Raw genomic sequence first — 19,864 nt, forward strand, 5'->3', positions numbered from 1 at the left:
ACTGTACACTCTTTAACCCTTATCCTCGAGTGACCCCTGGGCCTTGATGAATGGTGATGCCTCTGAAAAAAAAACAAAAAAGTAATAAACAAAAGATACCGTAAAAATTGAATCTAAATTTAAATTCATGACTAAAAAAGTACGCTCCGTACTCTGCATAACGACTAAATTTATATATAAGATACGAAGTTAAAATCTAGTGTTTCTTTTTTTTTGTTGTTTTGTCTTTTTTGGAGATTTTTTTTTAATCTAGCGGGTTTTCTAAATCTCGGTCATACAAAGTAAAAAATCTAGCGATTTTCTGGAGATTTTATGCCCCAATCTAGCGGGTTTTGAAAATCTCAGTTGGCAACACTGGTGATAATTTCTGTTTTGATTTCACTTTGCAAGCAAACATGTCACGCTATCTTCAGCTGTGTCGAAAAGTGATCGGAATTGGTCGAAACTATAGGTAAGATTCTAATTTCAAATTTATTTGACAATTATTTATTAACGAGGAATATATAATTCATTTGATCGTTTGAATGTTAATTTTTCAAACGATGGTTTGAAAAAAAAAGTGACCGTTTGTATATTTTTTATTTATAATTAATTGGTAAGCGAATATTCTTATTGTTTTGACTCTCAAGTATATAGTCGACACAGGTAAACACAGTCACTCTATCTAAAACCATATAAGATATTAACTGATTATATACTCGAGAGTTAAAATAATAGCCCTAGTTATAAATTATTTTATCAATTATATGCGATTAAGTAAAACTGTGCTAATGAACTTACTGGTCCAGGTCCAGTCCACTCCAGTGCCCCACTCCCCAGTGGTCCACGCTATTTTTTTAAATCGTATTTCCAAGTTTAATTAAAGTTGTATGATATGTTTTTTATTCAATTGTAAGGTTATAGTATAGAATAGGTACAAAACACCCTCCCCTCCTCATGTTAAGAATGGCTTTTTAAATAATAACATTATGATTTCAGCACGGACCAATAAGTGGACTGGACTAGTACTAGTAAAACTTTTGGTACTTGTACAGTTTAATCAAGACATTAAAAAATGAAAATATCGAAAAAAAAGGTTATATTGTACGTATCCGTTTTGGACTGAAGATCTCAAAAAAAATTTAATTTAATTTGATCGAGTATTTTTTTTTTTTTTTTCATTTTTTTACTGCGGAAAAACACGTTGTTATGAGATCGCGGATACTCACGCAGAGAGTGATCCGTGCTGAAATAATAACATTATTATTAAAAAGCCATTCTGTACTTTAACCTTACAATTGAATAAAAAAACATATCATAAAACTTTAATTAAATGCGGAAATACGATTTTAAAAATAGCGCGGATCAGTCACGCTCCTCTGCATTAGCACCAGAGCGCGTTAAAGTCAGCCATTATGGAATTTGTTAACCACGCCACGGGGAGAAACTCTAGTTAAAGCGCCGACACTCCCTCCTCATATTTAATACTAGCTTTTCTTCCTTAAAATCGAACCTTTTGCTCGGTATCATAACAAATTTTTTTTTCGCTGTAAAAAAAAAAAAAAAAAAAAAAAAAAAAAACTACTTGATGAAATTAAGTGATATTTTTTTCCGGAGAACTTCGTTCCATAACGGAAACGTGCAATATAACCTTTTTTCAATATTTTCATTTTTGTAAAGTCTTGATTTAACTGTACAAGTACCAAACTTTTTATAGTTTGCTGTTCGTGTATAATAAAAAAAAAAAAAAAAGGAAAAAACGGGCGCTAATAGAGGTAATTCTTTTCTTGCACACCAGGACGCCAGCTCGCCAAAAAGTACGCCACGGGCCAAATTTCTTTCAGTGATAAAAACAACTTTCTACAGAAAAAAAACAACAACTTATTTTTACATTTTATCTCGTGAACAAACATAAAATAATATATTAAAAACCGCGTTTATTATTTTTAATATCCAACAACGGAGTTGAAGTCAATGTTTTCGATTTTAAAACAAAACTTTATATATATATATATATATATATATATATATATATATATATATATATATATATATAAATCTCTGTTTGGTGTACTCATGAATTATTTTTCTAAAGAATAAAATTGAATAAAATTTATTTTTACAAGAATATTTAGACATTTACCTAGAGCATATAAGCATAAAAATATATAGGAAAAACAGCGTTTATTATTTTTTAAAAATCCAAATTATACACCGGGTATGAAGTTGGCTTCCTTTTTTTTTTTTTTTTTTTTTGTCTTAAACGAAAGTGACTTTGTTTGATAAAATTGTGTTTGGCGTACCCATGAATTATTTTTTCTAAAGAATAAAATTGAATAACATTTATTTTTACAATGGTCTTTATACATTTATCCCGCGAATAAACATAAAAATATATATAAAAATGAATAAAAGTTATTTTTACAATTTTTCACCTCTGATCTCGTTTCCTGTAGACTGATTTACTTTCAACGTTTAATTTCGCCAACATTTACTTGGAAAACCGAGACTGTTATTTGTAAAAAATAATCTATATTTTGTATTAATATTTGATTTAAAAAAAGTATTTAGTTTTATTTTAATTGAATTAAACCAAAGAATTTTTGGATTCTATCTGGATGTGTACAAAGCATTTGATTATTATTATTCTTAAAGGTAAATATTAAAAGTAAAATTTATGAATGTTGTTGAGCCAAGTCAACTCAAGTAAGTGTATCATTCATTACATTTAGTATTTTTCACTAAAAAAATATATATAATTTGTTATTTTTTTAGAATATTAGAAATACTGATTTTCTAGTACTATCATGAGGAAAGCATTTTGGTAAATATCGAAATATATTTCTTCTGTATTACATTGAATATATTTTCCAGTGACTAATGTGCAAGACAATCAGCTATGTTTTGAGTTCGAACTTGAATGAGACAAACTACTTTATAAAAACCGGTGTCATGCTATTGTAGATTCAATGATGTCCATGGAAAACAAGTATTATGAAAGTACTATGCATACCAAAAAAGAATTACACACTTCTTGATGGACTTCTGCTACTTTGCTAATGCTCTTTCAATAAAAAAGTAAAATAATCAAAGTAGATTTTCATGTGTAAGTTTATATTTATTCACTAAATAAATGTGTAGTGACACGCTACATACAATCAGAACAAACTGTTTCTATAAAAAATAATTATAACAACTTCAATCTTTCCTGCAGCGCTTCTATTTAAAAAGTCATGAGTTTCCAACCTTGTGTCGAACACAAAATTAATATAATATTCATTCTTCCAGAACATTCTAACACTAGAAAATACTTTTGTTGGACACTTTGATGTAACATGTTGGACACTCTTTTAATCTATACGACTTTCACTTAAAATGTTAGACAACATTTTTACATTTAATAATTAAATGTTTATATTATAATACCTCAGCAATTCAATGTCTTCTGTTGTAGTTTCCTGAATTTATGAATTTATTTTTATGTCAGATGGTTCCGTTAGCCATTTCTGTTAGTTTCACAACGGTGTAACTTACTATTACATGTCCCGAAAAGACACCCCTAAAAATTTTTTAAAATAATAAACGTGTTTTTTTTTCATATACATTTTTATGCTTATTCGTTAGGTAACTGTGCAAACATTCTTGTAAAAATAAACTTTATTCAATTTTATTCTTTAGAAAAAATAATTCATGAGTGCGCCAAAGACAATTTTATCAAACAAAGTCACTTTCATTTAAGAAAACAAAAAGGAAGCCAACTTCATACCCGGTGTATAATTTGGATTTTTAAAAAATAATAAACGCTGTTTTTCCTATATATTTTTATGCTTTTTGCTAGGTAAATGTCTAAATATTCTTGTAAAAATAAACTTTATTCAATTTTATTCTCTAGAAAAAATAATTCATGAGTACGCCAAAGACAATTTTATCAAACAAAGTCACTTTCGTTTAAGAAAAAAAAAGGAAGCCAACTTCATACCCGGTGTATAATTTGTTTTTTGTTTTTTTAAATAATAAACGCTGTTTTTCCTATATATTTTAATGCTTATTCGCTAGGTAAATGTCTAAACATTCTTGTAAAAATAAACATATTCAATTTTATTCTTTAAAAAAAAATAATTCATGAGTACGCCAGAGATTTATCAAAAAATTAGTTTTGTTTTTAAATCGAAAACATTGACTTTTACTCCGTTTTTGGATATTAAAAATACGGTTTATATATATATTTATTATATATATTATTTTATGTTTATTCACGAGATAAAAATGTAAAAAATAAGTTTTGATTGTTTTCTGTAGAAAGTTGTTTTTATGGCGGAATGAAATTTGTGCAGTTGTGCACGTGGCGTACTTTTTGGCAAGCCTAGCGTCCTGGCGTACTAAAAATAATTACCGCTCTAATAGTTCCCTATGCAGAGGGAAACAACTCTCTTTACTAAAAGATTCATTCATCATTTCATCTCATAATTTAGGACGCTCAATGCCATCATATATTTTTATTAAATCTAAACATTAAAAAAAACGAAACTATTTTTTTTATGTAACAAAGTTGATAACATTAATAATACAAAATGTAGTCTTTACGTGACTATTAAGAGAAAACCAATGAAACAACATTAGATGAAAGCATCAAAAAAAAAAAGAAAGAAAAGAAGCTGCGGCAATTGTTTTCTTTTTTTTAATTAAAAAGTATATGTTATGGTAAGGTTATTAAAAAATCACCTTTAACCTTAAAAAATACAAAGAATGAAATTCTTTAATAAAACAAGGATGAAACTTTGAAAGCTGCGGCGACTTTTTTTTTACCTAGCTTATAATATTAATAACACCAACATCTCGTTTTTAACATTACAAAAATTAAAATACGACGACAGTTGTAGAGGAATCGTAAAAATAGCTTTAAAAGTTTAATCCCTGTTTTATTAAAGAGTTCCAATCTTTGTATTGGTGCTTCTACAGTTTATCGCCAAATCAGGAGACGCCATTTTATTTCGCGCAACTGTCATTCAAATCCAAGAAAGAAATCAGTATTTTTAACTTCAACCGAAGTTAAAAAATAAATAACAAAAAAAAAATTGAACTAGATATTAATTACTTTTTTTTATTTTTTATAAGGTAGTCACCGCTTATCAAGGCCTGGAAGCCACTCAGAGATAAGGGTTATTGCAATCAGTAATCAATGGGATAATATTGTAGTAATCGTAAGTAATGAAGATTTGATAAAGTGTCATACTTAAGGGGGCGGTTTATCAGGAATTTGTTTATGTTGGACTAGAAGACATCCAAGTTGTAGTCAGGTGGGAAACAGGCAAACGGAACAGAGTTCCACGGGCGTGCACTTCTAAGAAAGAAGCTTTGTTCATGGAATCTACGCTTTGATTTAGGCGCAGATAAAGAGTGGGGAAAATTATTGACAGTGGTTTCAGCTAGACGGGTATTTTGCATGAAAGATTGGCGAGGGGGGACCAGAGATTGAAGCTCAGACGAGTACTTGCCATGGAAGTAACAATAAAGCAAAGACAGGCTCGCAACGTCTCTTCTGTGGGAGAGAGGTTGTAAGGAAGAGAAAAGGGCATCCCCCCACTAAGCTACGAAGTCTATTTTGTACTCTGTCAAGGCAGAATAGGTTGTTTTTAGCAGCTCCTGCTCAGATATGGCAGCAGTATTCCATCCTTGGACGTATTTGGCTTTTATATAGATAGAGAATTGCATCAGCAGTGAGATATCTACTGGAGCAGTAGAAGGACCCCACAATTTTTCCAGTGACCTTGGCAACAGACTTGATGTACGTGTTCCATTTCAGATCAGGAGTAAAGGTCAATCCCAGAAGCTGTCAAAACATGGAGCCTCCCCAAGACGAGAGCCATCTATTTCAATTTATGGCAGATGGGGATCAGAGTGTTGATGATGTAAAGATAGAAGCTTGGTTTTAGATGCATTAAGGGTAACCAGCCACCTCTTCCTCCATTGTACCACACGCTCAAGATCAGAGGAGAGAGAATCAGAGAGAAGTTTGTCATTTACAGTCTTTGATGTGTTTCCATAGATGGTTGTGTCATCAACATAGATGTCAACGAATTATTTAAGTATGTGTTTTGGGAGATCATTGATGTAGATCAGGAAGAGAGTTGGGCCCAGGATGGATCCCTTAGGGACTCCAGCATTAATACTGTGGGCTTCTGATTTCTGCCTATCAACCACTACTCTTATGTCCTATCAGAGAGAAATGATTTGATAATTGAGAAAACATTTCCAGTTATACCATAGCTGGAAATCTTGTCAAGTAGACTTTTATGCCATACCTTATCGGAGGTCATTGATATATCAAGAGCAACTGCCCTAGAAAGGACGCCTTTGTCAAGAGATTCACTAATCCTATGAGATATAACTATTAACACATCTGCTGTAAATCTAGTAGAACGAAAACCATATTGCATGTCACTAAGAAGGTTATTTCTGCTGAGGTGGTTGACTACTTCTTTATTTAATATGGATTCCAGCAACTTACTCATGACACACAGGAGATTTGTTGGTCTGTATTCCGGAAAGAACTATGTAAAACAGTAAATAAAGAAAGCGAAAGAGAACATATATCCGTAATTGTTTAATTGGATATGTTTCGATTTAATTAATGAAAACGAACCGGAAAGATTTTCATGCAAATTTTTATGCATAATAAAATCACGAGTATTAGCAACAAGTATAAACAATGAAGATTTAAAAAATGTATTATTTTATTCACATATAATTTTATAACTATAACTTTTATATTTATTCGCAAAAATCCGAACACGTCAGTTATTTTATATTTGTTTCTGCCATTAATAAGTTTGGCTTAAATGTATTTATTTATTTTATTATAATAATTATTATTATTATTCTAACTTTTATTAAAAAGTTCTGTAAATATATTAACAACGCCCTCAGAAAGACACCCATTTATTTAAATATCTTTTATTTAAAAACGTTCGTCTTGTTACTTACTTAAAAAATGTTTTGTAAATATATATTTTTCTTTTAAACTTCAAAAGTTTTATAAATATATTTAACAAAAAATCTTGCTCACGAATATTCGATCATGTCTACTATTTGGCGTGTTTACAAATAACCAACGCCATGTAATTGTGCCAATGTCAAGATCAAATCACCGGTGTCACTGGAAATGTGTGCTGGTCGTCACCGGTCGTCGTCTTCTCTTACAGGGTATCTATTCTTTACTTGGTCCAAAAACAGAAGATGAAATGACATATTCATAATTGTTTAAACTGAGCGAGCGCCATTTGAAAATCAAAACATTTACTCTATAAAAATTTATTAAAATATAATTGTAAAAACATTTATTGAAAAGTTTGCGTAAGAAAATATGATTTTAATAAAACAATTTTGTAATGAAAGCAACATTGGATTATTATAAAATAGTTATTTTATTTTTGTTTTTTCGAACAAATAAATAATTTTAATGAAACATTTTTTCAAATTAATACAATTTAATTTAAAGTGTTAACAACAAATTAAATTAAATGAAACCGAAAAATCATTATCTTGTTTAATTTTGTCATTTATTTTATTCTTTGGTCATAGTTTAAAATACTGATTTTCTCCCTTGGATTTTAATGACAGGTGCGCGAATTAAAATAGTGTCTCCAGTTTCGGCGATAAAGTGTAGAAGTACCATATTTTTTACGGTTAAAGACTGTTTTTTTAAAAAAAAACCTTATCATTACATTTATTTTCTAATTAAAAAAAAAAAAAGAAAAAAGTTGCCACTGTTGGAACTCTTCCTGTGATTGTCTCCCCATTACTGTAAAAATCCCACAATGATGGTGGGGACTTTCCCGAGAGACGTTTAACAGAAACCCCCCAAAATGTAGTGTTGATGAACCACCCAACGCCATGGAAGAGGATATCCATACACGGAGATACTCTGAGTGGAAACATAAGATACCCAGCTACTTAGAGGACTATGTAACAACAGTTCAAGACGAGAGCGGTCACACACTAATCAACATCAATTACTGCTACAAAGCCGCATATGGTGTACCATGCACCTATAAAGAAGCTACAACCTCCCCAGCGGCACATCACTGGATCAAAGCAATGCAGGAGGAAATCAATTTCCTAAAAGAAAATGACGTATATGAACTCATATCTTTACCTAAAGGTAAAACAACAATCAGTGGCAGATGGGTATACAAAATGAAAGAAAACCCTGATGGAACTCCAAAATACAAAGCAAGATTCGTCACAAGGGGCTATAATCAAACCAAAGGAGTAGATTATACAGAGACTTTCTCACCGACAGCTGACATCACATCAATCCGCATATTAATGCAAATGGCTACCCAATACGATCTCATCATACATCAAATGGACGTGAAAACAGCATATCTTCATGCCCCTATCGACCATAAAACTTCCATGGAGCAACCAGAAGGATTTGAAGTAAAATGGAAAACAGCCGAGAAACCAGTATGTATGTTAAACAAATCCCTATACGGCCTAAAACAATCTGGCAGAAACTGGAACCAAATCCTACACAATCGGCTCACCAAAAATGGCTTCACTCAGAATAAAGTGGATCATTTCGTCTACATATGACACAGCAGTAAAGAACGAGTCATTGTCATCTCATGGGTCGATGATTTAATTATTGCAGCTGATAATAATGATTCATTAAACACTACCAAAGCAGATGCTGATGTCCGAATTGAGATGAAAGACCTCAAAAACTCTGGTATTTCCTAGGAATAAATTTCAACATAACCGAAAAATATATATTAATGAGCCAGGAATGGTATGCAACAAAAATACTGGACAGGTTCGACATGCCCGACTATAAGCCGACGACAACACCATGTGAGTAGAAGTTGGATTTAACCGACAATAACTCCAACGACCCGATCGACCCCAGAAAATACTGTGAAGTTGTTGGTAGCTTAATTTATTTGATGATCTGTACGCGACCAGATATAAGTTATATTGTCGGAAAATTATCCCAGTATTTATCCAAGCCGTATGAACAGCATGTACTGAAATACATAAAGGGCACTGTGCGATATCAATTATGCTATACAAAAACAAACAACCAACTCCAGCTAATTGCGTACAGCGACGCCCACTGGGCGTCAGATCAATGCAACAGATGCAGTACGTCTGGGTACTGCTTCAGTTTGACAAGAAACGGCCCACCCATTTCATGGAAATCAAAAAGACAACCTACAGTAGCATTATCCACATGCAAAGCCGAGTATGTGGCAATAGTGGAGACCACTCAAAATAACTATTCACAGAAATAGACCTATGCAAAACTTATGGACCGATTAAGATATTCGAAGATAACCAGAGTGTAATAGCACTTTCCAGGGACCCTGTGTACAGACAGAGGTGCAATCATATAGACATAAAATACCACTTCATCAGGGACGCCCTAAACAACGGTGACATAAAAATTATTGTCCTACAAATGACATGCTAGTGAATATTTTGACAAAACCCCCAACCTGAGCAAAGTTAGATAAATTCAAAGAACTTCTTTTTGGAATTTAAATACGATGCTCTTATATAATATACACAATAACATTCTAAGAGCAAGCAGGGATATTGGAACTCTTCCTGTGATTGTCTCCCCTTTACTGTAAAAATCCCACAATCCCTTTTTTCCCCCTAATAAATTTTCTTCTTTCTATCCGTCCACACGTGTTTATATTTCCTCCTTTGAATCTTAACCCATTTCCTATAATTCCACCTAAAATGCACGACTTAACATCCGAATGAAAATATCGTTGGTTTTCTCTTAATAGTCCCGTAAAGACTACATTTTGTATTAATCATGTTATTAACTTTGGTACATTAACAAAAATTCGTCGCAAATTTTTTCTTTTTTTAATATTTTGATTTAATAAAAAAATATCGGTGTATCGAGTGTCCTGAATAATAAGCTGAAAAAATGAACGAATCTCTTAGTAAAAGAGAGTTTTCTCCCTCTACACAATGAACTATTGTAAAAGAGCGCTACTGTTTTGTTTTTTTTTGTGTTTTTTTTTGTTTTTACATAGGAGCCACCGTTTATCAAGGCCCTCAGGTGACTCGAGGATAAGGGTTAAAGAGTGTACAGTAATCAATGGGGCAATATCGAAGTAATCATTATTGTGGAAATTTGGTAAATTGGATTACTTAAGGGGAACGGCTCATCAAGAATTTGTTTATGTTGGACTTGAATGCGACCTTATTGTAGTCAGCTGGAAAGCAGACAAACGGAAAAGAGTTCCATGGGTGTGCAGTTTTAAGAAAGAAGCTTTGTTCATGGAATCTATATTTAGGTTTTGGCACAGATAAAGAGTGGGGGAAATTATTGATTGTGGTTTCAGCTAGATGAGTGTTTCTTGTGAAAGTTTGGCGAGGGGTGGATCATATATTGGAGCTCAGACAAGCACTTGCCATGAAAATAACATGAAGATATAACATTGCCATGAAGATATTTATCATCCTTGTTTTTGCTCCCAGACAGTGGCAAAAAATTAACATAACAATTACAACAAGGCATACTTCTAAAATACAACACAAATTTTATTCTTCCTTCGTTGCAAAAAAAGGAAAAGCCTAATTTGCCTCTGAAATAGAGCTGGTAACAACCTCGAAAGGTAATAGTTAATTATCTTCAGCAGGAACTGGTATTTGGTACAGTACTGTTCAACGATCAGATTAATTACAGCCATTAGAAGGAGGTTGGTATGATGCCTTCTGATGAAAAGATTCAATTCTTAACTTGAGCCGACATTACAGAAATTCATAATTAGTGTTCATTTGAAGGAAAAGTCATTAATGACAGGTCGATAATTCTGACCTTAAAAAGTCTCTGGGAGACATATATAATAATATCATCTAGGCTAAAAAATAAAGTCTCAAGGAGATGAAAGGTGAAGGTGCCTAAATGCCTCATATCCATAGAGAGTTGAGTTCTGTGTTCCTTCTTTATCGGCTGCATGTCTGGAACTGAAGAAAAAGCATTCAACTTCCTGCCAAGCGCATTGCTTGGTGGTTAAAACAGTGACCAATTTGATTAGTCTAAACAAAGACAATGGGTGGCCAAATCAGCCAATGGGGGGCTTGCTTATAATTGTAGAATTTCTCATACCTCTTCTGGTGCAGGTTTTTAACTTTGGATGCAGTGGGATATTGTTCTGTTCCATCAAATGTGACCATTCTCTAAGATATTAGCTTCTTCAGTGAGGGGTAAGTTATCTATTGCATCCTGACCCCACTGAAGAACGGCGCCGGTCCAGGAAACTATTGCAACCATCCAGATTGTCCCTTTTCTGTGGTGGGTGTGGTATTCTCCACATTAAACCGACTTCATGTCTAACTTTGTTGCAGTAGATGCAGAAAAATAACCAGAAATACTGTTTGTCTTAGGTTTAACATATACTCAGGCGAATTTTCTCATTGGTTGCTGTGTAGAAAAAAAATTACCAGAATTCAATACTTCTAACAGAAATGTTAACTTATTATTATATTAAATTTATCAACGTTTATTTACAAAAAAACTGTTTCCTGATACTGTCTTCTGTTGCTTCACGAGAGAAAAGAAAACACAAAAAAAAAGAAATATATATATATATATATATATATATTTATATTACATGTGGCAGCGCAGTCCTGAACAAGTTTGTCCATGCAATCTGAACACCTCCGATGATTCGACACAACATGGCCCTGAAAGATATCATCGATCCTGAATGATATCGACTTGACATGACATGATCTTGAACAACATCGTTGATCGACACTTCACAATCTTGAACAATATCATTAAATTGACCACGATCCCAAACAACACCATTAATCGATACGATCTCGAACAGTACCATCAAATTGACATGCCACGACATGATTACAAACGCAGTAACACAGAGCAATCTTTTTCAACTGCCTTGAATGACTTATTGACTTGTTTTTTATAGCTGTTGGGCCAAACTTAACTGTTGCTGTGGGTAGGATGGATGTAGCTCATTGGTAGACTTTTGATTTGCAATAAAAATTGTCTGGGTTCACTTTTCGCTGCATGTAGGCCCAACTCCCACATTGGCACACAGTTTTTGTGCACATGCTCGTCACATCTTCTTATATAGATTAGGCAGACCATTGATGAGTCTGATTGCTTTTCATAAATAAGTATGTGTAATGCATATTGTGAGAACTCTGTAATACATTGAGATATTGAAAAGTAGTGTAAGGTTGACCACAAGTAGTTGGAATTTATGGAATAAAGTAAACATTAGAGAAGATGAGTGGAGAGTAAGACAAAAGAAGAAGCATTGGGTGATGATAATATATAATATATATATATATATATTTATATATATATATATATACTTTTGTGAAATCGGCTTATGCAAGTACTAAGTCTATTTCTATTTAACAATGATGAGGGGAGGTTCTGTCATGATTTCTCCATTGCTTATGACCTCACTCAGATTGGTCACGAACCCACCCGTGTGCTCGATACTGACGGCCAGTATGCAAGCCTACTAGACCTTTTTCTCACAATTTGCCCTGAACTGGGAATTTAAACTGCATTCTTTATTTTTATTTTTGCATTTCTTTTATTTAAAGCTTCTTTAAACTTTTTTTTTAAATTACATTTTCACCCCATACAAGGCACATTGCCACTTTAGTGTAGGGGGCTACTATAACAGGGGCAACAACTACTGGGGTACTATGTAGGGATTGGGTAGCAAGATGTTGGTTCACGTTGCACTTGAACTTCTGCACATCAGTACAGTTGGGGAAGCAGGGACCTGGAATGGAATTCCAAAGTCTAGTGGTTCTGGGGAAGAAACTACTGGAGTAGAAAGATCTTTTACATCTAGGGATTTCTACAGTGTGGGGGTGGGATTTTGCAGCCTGTCGGGTCTGTCGAGGGTGTTCACGTCGTGAGGGCACAAGTGCTTGCAGTTCGTCAGAGCATTTACCATTATAATACTTGTAGAACAGGCAGAGGGATGCAACGTTTCGTCGATGGGACAGAGGCTGAAGCTTAGATGCCAGTTCAGGGCCTATCAGATTAGCGACTCTCTTTTGAAACTTGTCATGGAGCGAGAGACTAGTAGCCAATGCACCAGCCCAAATATGTCAGCAATACTCCATACATGGGCGAATGGTTGCCTTATAGAGGTACAGGATACTTTCGGGTGTTAGTAGTTTTCTAGCACAGTAGAGAGAGCCAACCTTCCTTGCAGCGGCCCTGGCAATGCCCTCGATGTAATTGTTCCAACTCATGTTTCCTGTGAACGTTAGGCCAAGGAGCTTGAAAGACGTACTCTCAGATAAAGAGTCGTTGGCTATTGCTATAGGTGGTAGAAAAGGTTTCTTGTAATTATTGAATGAAACTAGTTTAGTCTTGGCGGCATTGAACGTGACCATCCATTTTTGTCCCCATTCCACTACAGATCGGAGGTCATCCTCTAGTGTTTCTGCCATTTCTTTAGATATGTATTGATTTGTTTTCCTGTCGTGCCTGTTATAGAGTGTTGTGTCATCAGCATATATACCCATCTCAGAAGAAATTTTGTCAGGGAGGTCATTTATGAATATCAGGAACAGTAGAGGTCCATGGATAGACCCCTGGGACACTCCCGTATTTACATCATATTGTTTAGATGTACAACCATCGACGACAACCTGGATTTTTCTCTTATCTAAGAAGGATTTAATCATGTTAAGTATTCTACCAGTGATACCGTATGATCTACTCTTCCTGATGAGACCCTCATCCCATACCCTGTCAAAAGCCTTAGATATATCTAGAGCTACCACTTTGCCCTCCCCCGCTTTGTCCAGTGAATGGTATATACGTTCAGAGATTACAGTTAGGATGTCTGCTGTGAAACGGGCTTGACTAAATCCATATTGTTTGTCAGTCAGAAGCTTAGCATCTGTAAGGTGACGGACTATAGCATGGTTAATTAAGGTCTTAAATATTTTGGCAAAAAGTGGGAGGAGGCTAATGGGGCGATAATTTAATGGGTCAGTTCTTTCGCCAGAATTCTTGAATACTGGTACCACAGAAGCAGTTTTCTAACAGCCCGGAATCAAGATTCATTAAGGCATTTGCTGTAGAGTTTGGAGAGAACTGGAACTACTTCGGTGTAGCACTTATTTAATAGCACAGCTGGGATGAGATCGTGTGTATATATATATATATATATATATATATATATATATATATATAGACTACTTCATTTAATCACATGAATTAACATACAAAAGTATAGTTTTATGTGTAAACTTTAATTATTTACTTCAACAGTGCTCAATGCATAGGTAGAGCTAGGCAGTAAGTTATAAAAAAAATGGCTTAATTGGCATATATATTTTTTATAACTAACTGTGTATATATATCTCATTTGTAGTAATAAGTAGTAAGACTGTATATCTAAAAGCAAGAATAGATTTAAGGCTCCTAAAATTCATACTTGAAATGTTTGCAAGGACCTGTGGCATAATTTGTTTCTGATATTAAATTTCCTGGCGTGCCAGTGTATGAATTAGCATGGTTTATCTATATTATCTTTCTTAAGAGATGCATGAACATGAAGCGCACAATATCAGACAAAAAGACTTATTCTGATGTGACTGTTTATTCATCCAACTTCACAAACTCTTTCCCAATCTTTCTTTTCTACTAAAGTATTGATACTTTCTGACTAATGGCTGAGTGTCAAGAAATGGTTGGGAGAAATAGACTTCAAATTGAGAGAATAGTAGCAGTCATCTAAATATAATAATTTTAATAAAAGTTTGTTTCTTAATAATTTCAATTTTTTATGCGGTGAATATATGTTTTGTATATAATTTTCTTTTATTGAAGTCGCTTCAGACAAGACAGGTAGCCGCTATGTGTAAAAAGTTAAAAATAGCAAAAGATGATTAATGCAAAGACAGAAGATGCATATTAATCTTAGTCTTTAGGTTGGAGGAAAACAGTGAACAGTAAGAAAGTTCCACAAGCCTACAGTTCTTATAAAGAGACTACTCGAATGAGATGTATTATAACAAAGTATCTGAACAGTGAATTGATGAATACCACTAGATAAACATGAAATCAGCTGAAACAAAGGAAGCAGGGATGTATCTGTCAATTCTGAAGAACACATAATATAATATTACTTATAGGGGTAACTGAGACTAGAAATATCCTGTCTGTGAAATAAAGGGTGCAGGGAAGAACAGGCATGGCCAACCAAATTACAGCTATGTTTCTTAACTTTATCTTTCTTGAGAGATGCATTAACATAAAACAGTAAAAAGCCTACAAATTATTTTAGTTAACCCATAGATGAGATGCTGACAAGTACTACCATTTCACACAAAAATTGACCTGAAAGTATTGTAAGCTAAGCAGTGATTCCACACACCCCACCCCAACCCGGGGATTCACTATAATATGTATTTTATGGTCACACTCAGGACCGACTGTTTAGTGTTTTGTTTGAGACAAATTAGAAAATCTAATTTTAAAGTGTAACATTTTCGATTTAAAAATAACGTTCTTTATACATGCTTTTTTTCATGAAGTCAGTAACACAAGGTGACGTTTGCAAGGTTTTATTTGGACAGAATGAACTTAGGAAAAAGAGAGAGATTAATATTTACTTCTTAACTTAATAAATGAACGACACAGACGGACAGACATCAAAGTCACATTCACCTTAGATTGCTTCTACACTATTTGCAGTGTTTCATTCATTCGACTTCCACAAAGACTGATTAATAGACTTTGTTTCTCTCAGCTCAAAAATGTAATGCAATTTGTTATCATTCAACTTTGTTTTGTCTACCGTTCGACCTGTTGAATGTTCTCCTAATTTTTATTATTTTACTTTTTATTCTACTAACAATTTATATATAAAACAAGCACATATGTAAATGTGTGGTTTGTCTGTCCATCTATGAGTTGTCAATTGTCTGAGTAAAATTAATGATATATTCAGAGTCAATACTTTCCTATAGATGTTTTTACCCGGTACTACATAATTAAAACATTTTTCAATTATAATTTGTTAGAAAAAAAAACTTATTAGTTCAAGTGTATACGAAATACTTAACTGGAAACAAACGTTGCTGTGTACGTAGTCACTACACCTCATCTTTTTAGATTGTAATTGTTTATTAATTATTGAAATTGCGACTATTTTATTGGTTCATTAAAATTGTTAAATTGCATTTTTTTGTCATAAAAACGAACGACGGTTTTGGAATTAATTATGACATTTTCATTTTCACCTAATATTTCAAGGACCCTTTTTGCTTAATTCGATGTAATTATGTGTAATGCTTTTGGTGGCTCTAAATGTTAATTATTAATATTAGTAGTAAAATAGTTCTTCCTACACAGTGTATTACAATTTTTCCCTAATAGTTTCTAATTATTTACTGTTTTCAGTTGTAGGAGTAGTAATTATGAAAATGCTATGTCCCCCTCTTCCTGGCACCGCCGCATGTTAAAGATAATTCTGAATAAACAATATTTATTGCTACATTTTTAATGCTAGTTTTTTCAGTTTTCTTGTTTTTCTTCTCTGTAAACTTAGTGAGCATGCAGTTGAACTGGGTAATGTTGTGCCAAGCAAACCGATTTTATTTTTGAAACCACCATCATCTATAATAACAGAAGGTCAGCCCATCAAGGTAAGCATTTCTACCTCAATAAATTTATTATTATCAAAAGTGACTTTTTACATCTTTTATCAGAAAAGCAGAACTGTAGCTGAAAGATTAATAGATTAAAAAAAAACCCTTATTTCATGCATACGATTCCATTGAAGATCACATGGAAAAAAATGATGAGAGTGGAGTTGAGAAAAAGAGATAAAGATCTAGCCAAAGATAGATTACTTTGAAAATCAATTTCTAAAAACCATCCAGTGTGTAAAATGGATGTAAACTGAATATCATGATGATGATGGTGATGATTATGTGCTTTTTAAAGAATTAGGTACTTGTACAGTTTAATCAAGACATTAAAAAATGAAATTCTCGAAAAAAAGAATATATTGTACGTATCTGTCATGGAACGAAGTTCTCAAAAAAAAAAATTCATTTAATTTCATCAAGTAGTTTTTTTTTTTTACAGCGTAAAAACAATTTGTTATGATACCGAGCAAAAGGTTTGATTTTTAGGAAGAAAAGCTAGTTTATTACTATTAGCTGGGGAGGGAGTTATCTCCCCATGGCGTGTTAAAAATTTTCATAATGCCTGACTTCAACGCGCTCTGATAAAAACGTGTTTTTTCACTATAAAAACAACAAAAAAAAAACCCTACTCAATCAAATTAAATGAAATTTTTTTTTTTGAGATCTTTAGTCCAAAACGGATACGTACAATATAATCTTTCTTCGATATTTTAATTTTTAATGTCTTGATTAAACTATACAATTACCAAGAATTAAATATTTGCATCCTTGAATTGAAAGTTGAGCCAACAGGAAAGATTAGTAGCAAAATTTTTCTAATAAAAAATATATTCTCCTAAACAAGGAAATTTGTCGAATTTGTGCAGTTGGTTGTATTGTCTATGCTGAATTGTATTTTACAAACTCGCCTAAAAATTTTCTAATAAAAATACTTTGTAAACAAAACAACTGCTTTACACACCTTTTAATAATAAAAAAAGCAGTTGTTTTGTTTACAAACAACATTACATTTGATTTGACTTAAATATATATTGAATTACCTCTAATACAAGAATTCACACACACACACACACACATGAGAATAAAATACCTAACATAGCACAGAAGGAATTGCAGCAGAGACAATATGTATCAATGTAGACAAAAAGAAAACAAACACAGGAAGAAATCAAAATAACATATTTACCAATTTTGTTCAGATCAATTAAACTCTTCACAGAAAGTCACTTTTTCTGAAGACATTCATTTATCCATGTAGATGAACTCATATTTAGTATAAGGTTGGTGCAAAAGTAATGTTGTTTTTATCAGATATATATATATACGTCGAAAAACGGCATTCTTTTTGCATCAACCTAATAAAACAGATACACAATTACACGATATTGTTATCAATGATGATGATGTAAATTGTTCTTCAGGGTTAAATATTCTAAAAATGATTGACTGTGCCATAAAAAGATAAATGAACTATCGTTTCTTCACTGTAAAAACTGTTTAAAACAGTTCAAAATCATACCTGCTGTTGTTTTGCCATTCATGCTTTAAATTATTTGTTGCAGATACCTTTTGGTTGTCAAAAATTACATTATGAAGTCGAGCTGGCAGTCATAATTGGAGCAAAAGGCAAGGAGATACCAGAAGAATCAAGTATGGATTATGTTGGTGGTTACATGTTGGCTCTGGACATGACAGCCAGAGATTTTCAAGATGAAGCGAAAAATAAAGGCCATCCTTGGTCTCTGGCCAAAGGCTTTGATACCTCATGTCCTGTCAGTCGCTTTTTGAGCAAAGAGGAAATTATGAATCCAAATTCTACGGGTCTTTGGTTAAAGGTCAACAATCAGTTGCGGCAAGAAGGCAATACAAAGGACATGATATTTAGCATTCCTTACCTGATTTCGTATATCAGCAAATTCTTCACATTGGAACCAGGCGATATGATACTTACAGGAACGCCATCTGGTGTTGGTCCGGTTGAAAAAGAAGACACTATTGAGGCAGGGTTGACAGATATTGTTACTATGTCATTTGTCATTGAAGGGACAAATTAGTGTGACTGATCAAACAATTGTTATTTGATCTGAATCTGTTATATATATATATATATATATATATATATATATATATATATATATATATCAAGAAGCTAGTTGGATAAAGAAATATTTTTTATACACATATTTTACTATTTTATGCATATTAGTGGTGGGACGATTAATCAAAATTGAAAAATATAGAATTTTGGGGGTATTGGAATTGGTATCGGAATTGGAAAAATTTGTGAAAGAATCAGAATTGGTATTGGAATCTGGAATTTAGAACAGAATCGATAATTGTATCAGAAGAAAGAAAAATATTGGAATTATCAATAATTCACACACACACACACACACACACAAATATCTATCTATCTATCTATCTATATATATATATATAGATAGATAGATAGATAGATAGATAGGAAATTATGACAATATAAATTAAATTTATATATAGAAGATTGATTTGGAAGAGAAGGAGATGTAAACATCTCCAACACATTTGAAAATAATTTCTGACGAGGACGCATCACAGACCATCTGAAACGCGCATAAAAACGATTTCAATGACTTAAAAACATTGTTACAATGATCCAAACATAATTCTCAATGAAAAACCAAGACACGGAATAATAAAATAATGTTAAAAAATACATATTGTTGGTGACTACTCCCTTATTTAAATATATTTATATATATATATATATCCAGGCGGCAAAAAGAAAGTCCGCACTTGTAATTTTTTCAAAAACTGCAAATTTAAGCTAAATTTAATGCAACTGTTTAAACAAACTGTACCTCATTTGATTGGCTATTTATTTTTCTATAATTTTACCTGTTCAAATTTGATTTTTAATTGAAATATTATAGTGTTCACGTCAATTTAAAAAAATAACTTCAAATTGAGGAGGCAAAAAGGAAGTCTGCAGCAACAAATTCGCTTGAAACCAGCTTAAATTATTGCCCCTAAATCAGTTTAACATATCCATCAACAGGCAAGAAAGCATCTCTAATCGTAACTGTTGTTGTTTCCAGGTTATACAACGTAACATTTAATCCATATGCCACGACTTTCTCTTCGTGATCGTCAAGAGCTCATTAATCTCCACCTTCCTGGTTTATCCAATCGAGAAATCAGCCGCAGATTG

The 19,864-nt window shown here is 32.8% G+C and overlaps 1 protein-coding gene across 1 annotated transcript; it reads left to right on the forward strand.

Moving 5' to 3' along the window:
- Positions 1-340: 340 nt before the first annotated feature.
- On the forward strand, positions 341-19,417 carry LOC145285025 (oxaloacetate tautomerase FAHD1, mitochondrial-like). The gene is made up of 3 exons (XM_080134104.1): positions 341-451; positions 16,572-16,668; positions 18,237-19,417. Exons 1-3 carry the CDS (start codon positions 396-398, stop codon positions 18,726-18,728), a joined length of 645 nt encoding a protein of 214 aa, XP_079990230.1. The 5' UTR covers positions 341-395; the 3' UTR covers positions 18,729-19,417.
- The last annotated feature ends 447 nt before the right edge of the window (positions 19,418-19,864 follow it).

The sequence above is a fragment of the Euprymna scolopes genome, chromosome 9 (assembly GCF_053919585.1).
Source record: "Euprymna scolopes isolate OS-2025 chromosome 9, ASM5391958v1, whole genome shotgun sequence".
NCBI lineage: Eukaryota > Metazoa > Mollusca > Cephalopoda > Sepiida > Sepiolidae > Euprymna > Euprymna scolopes.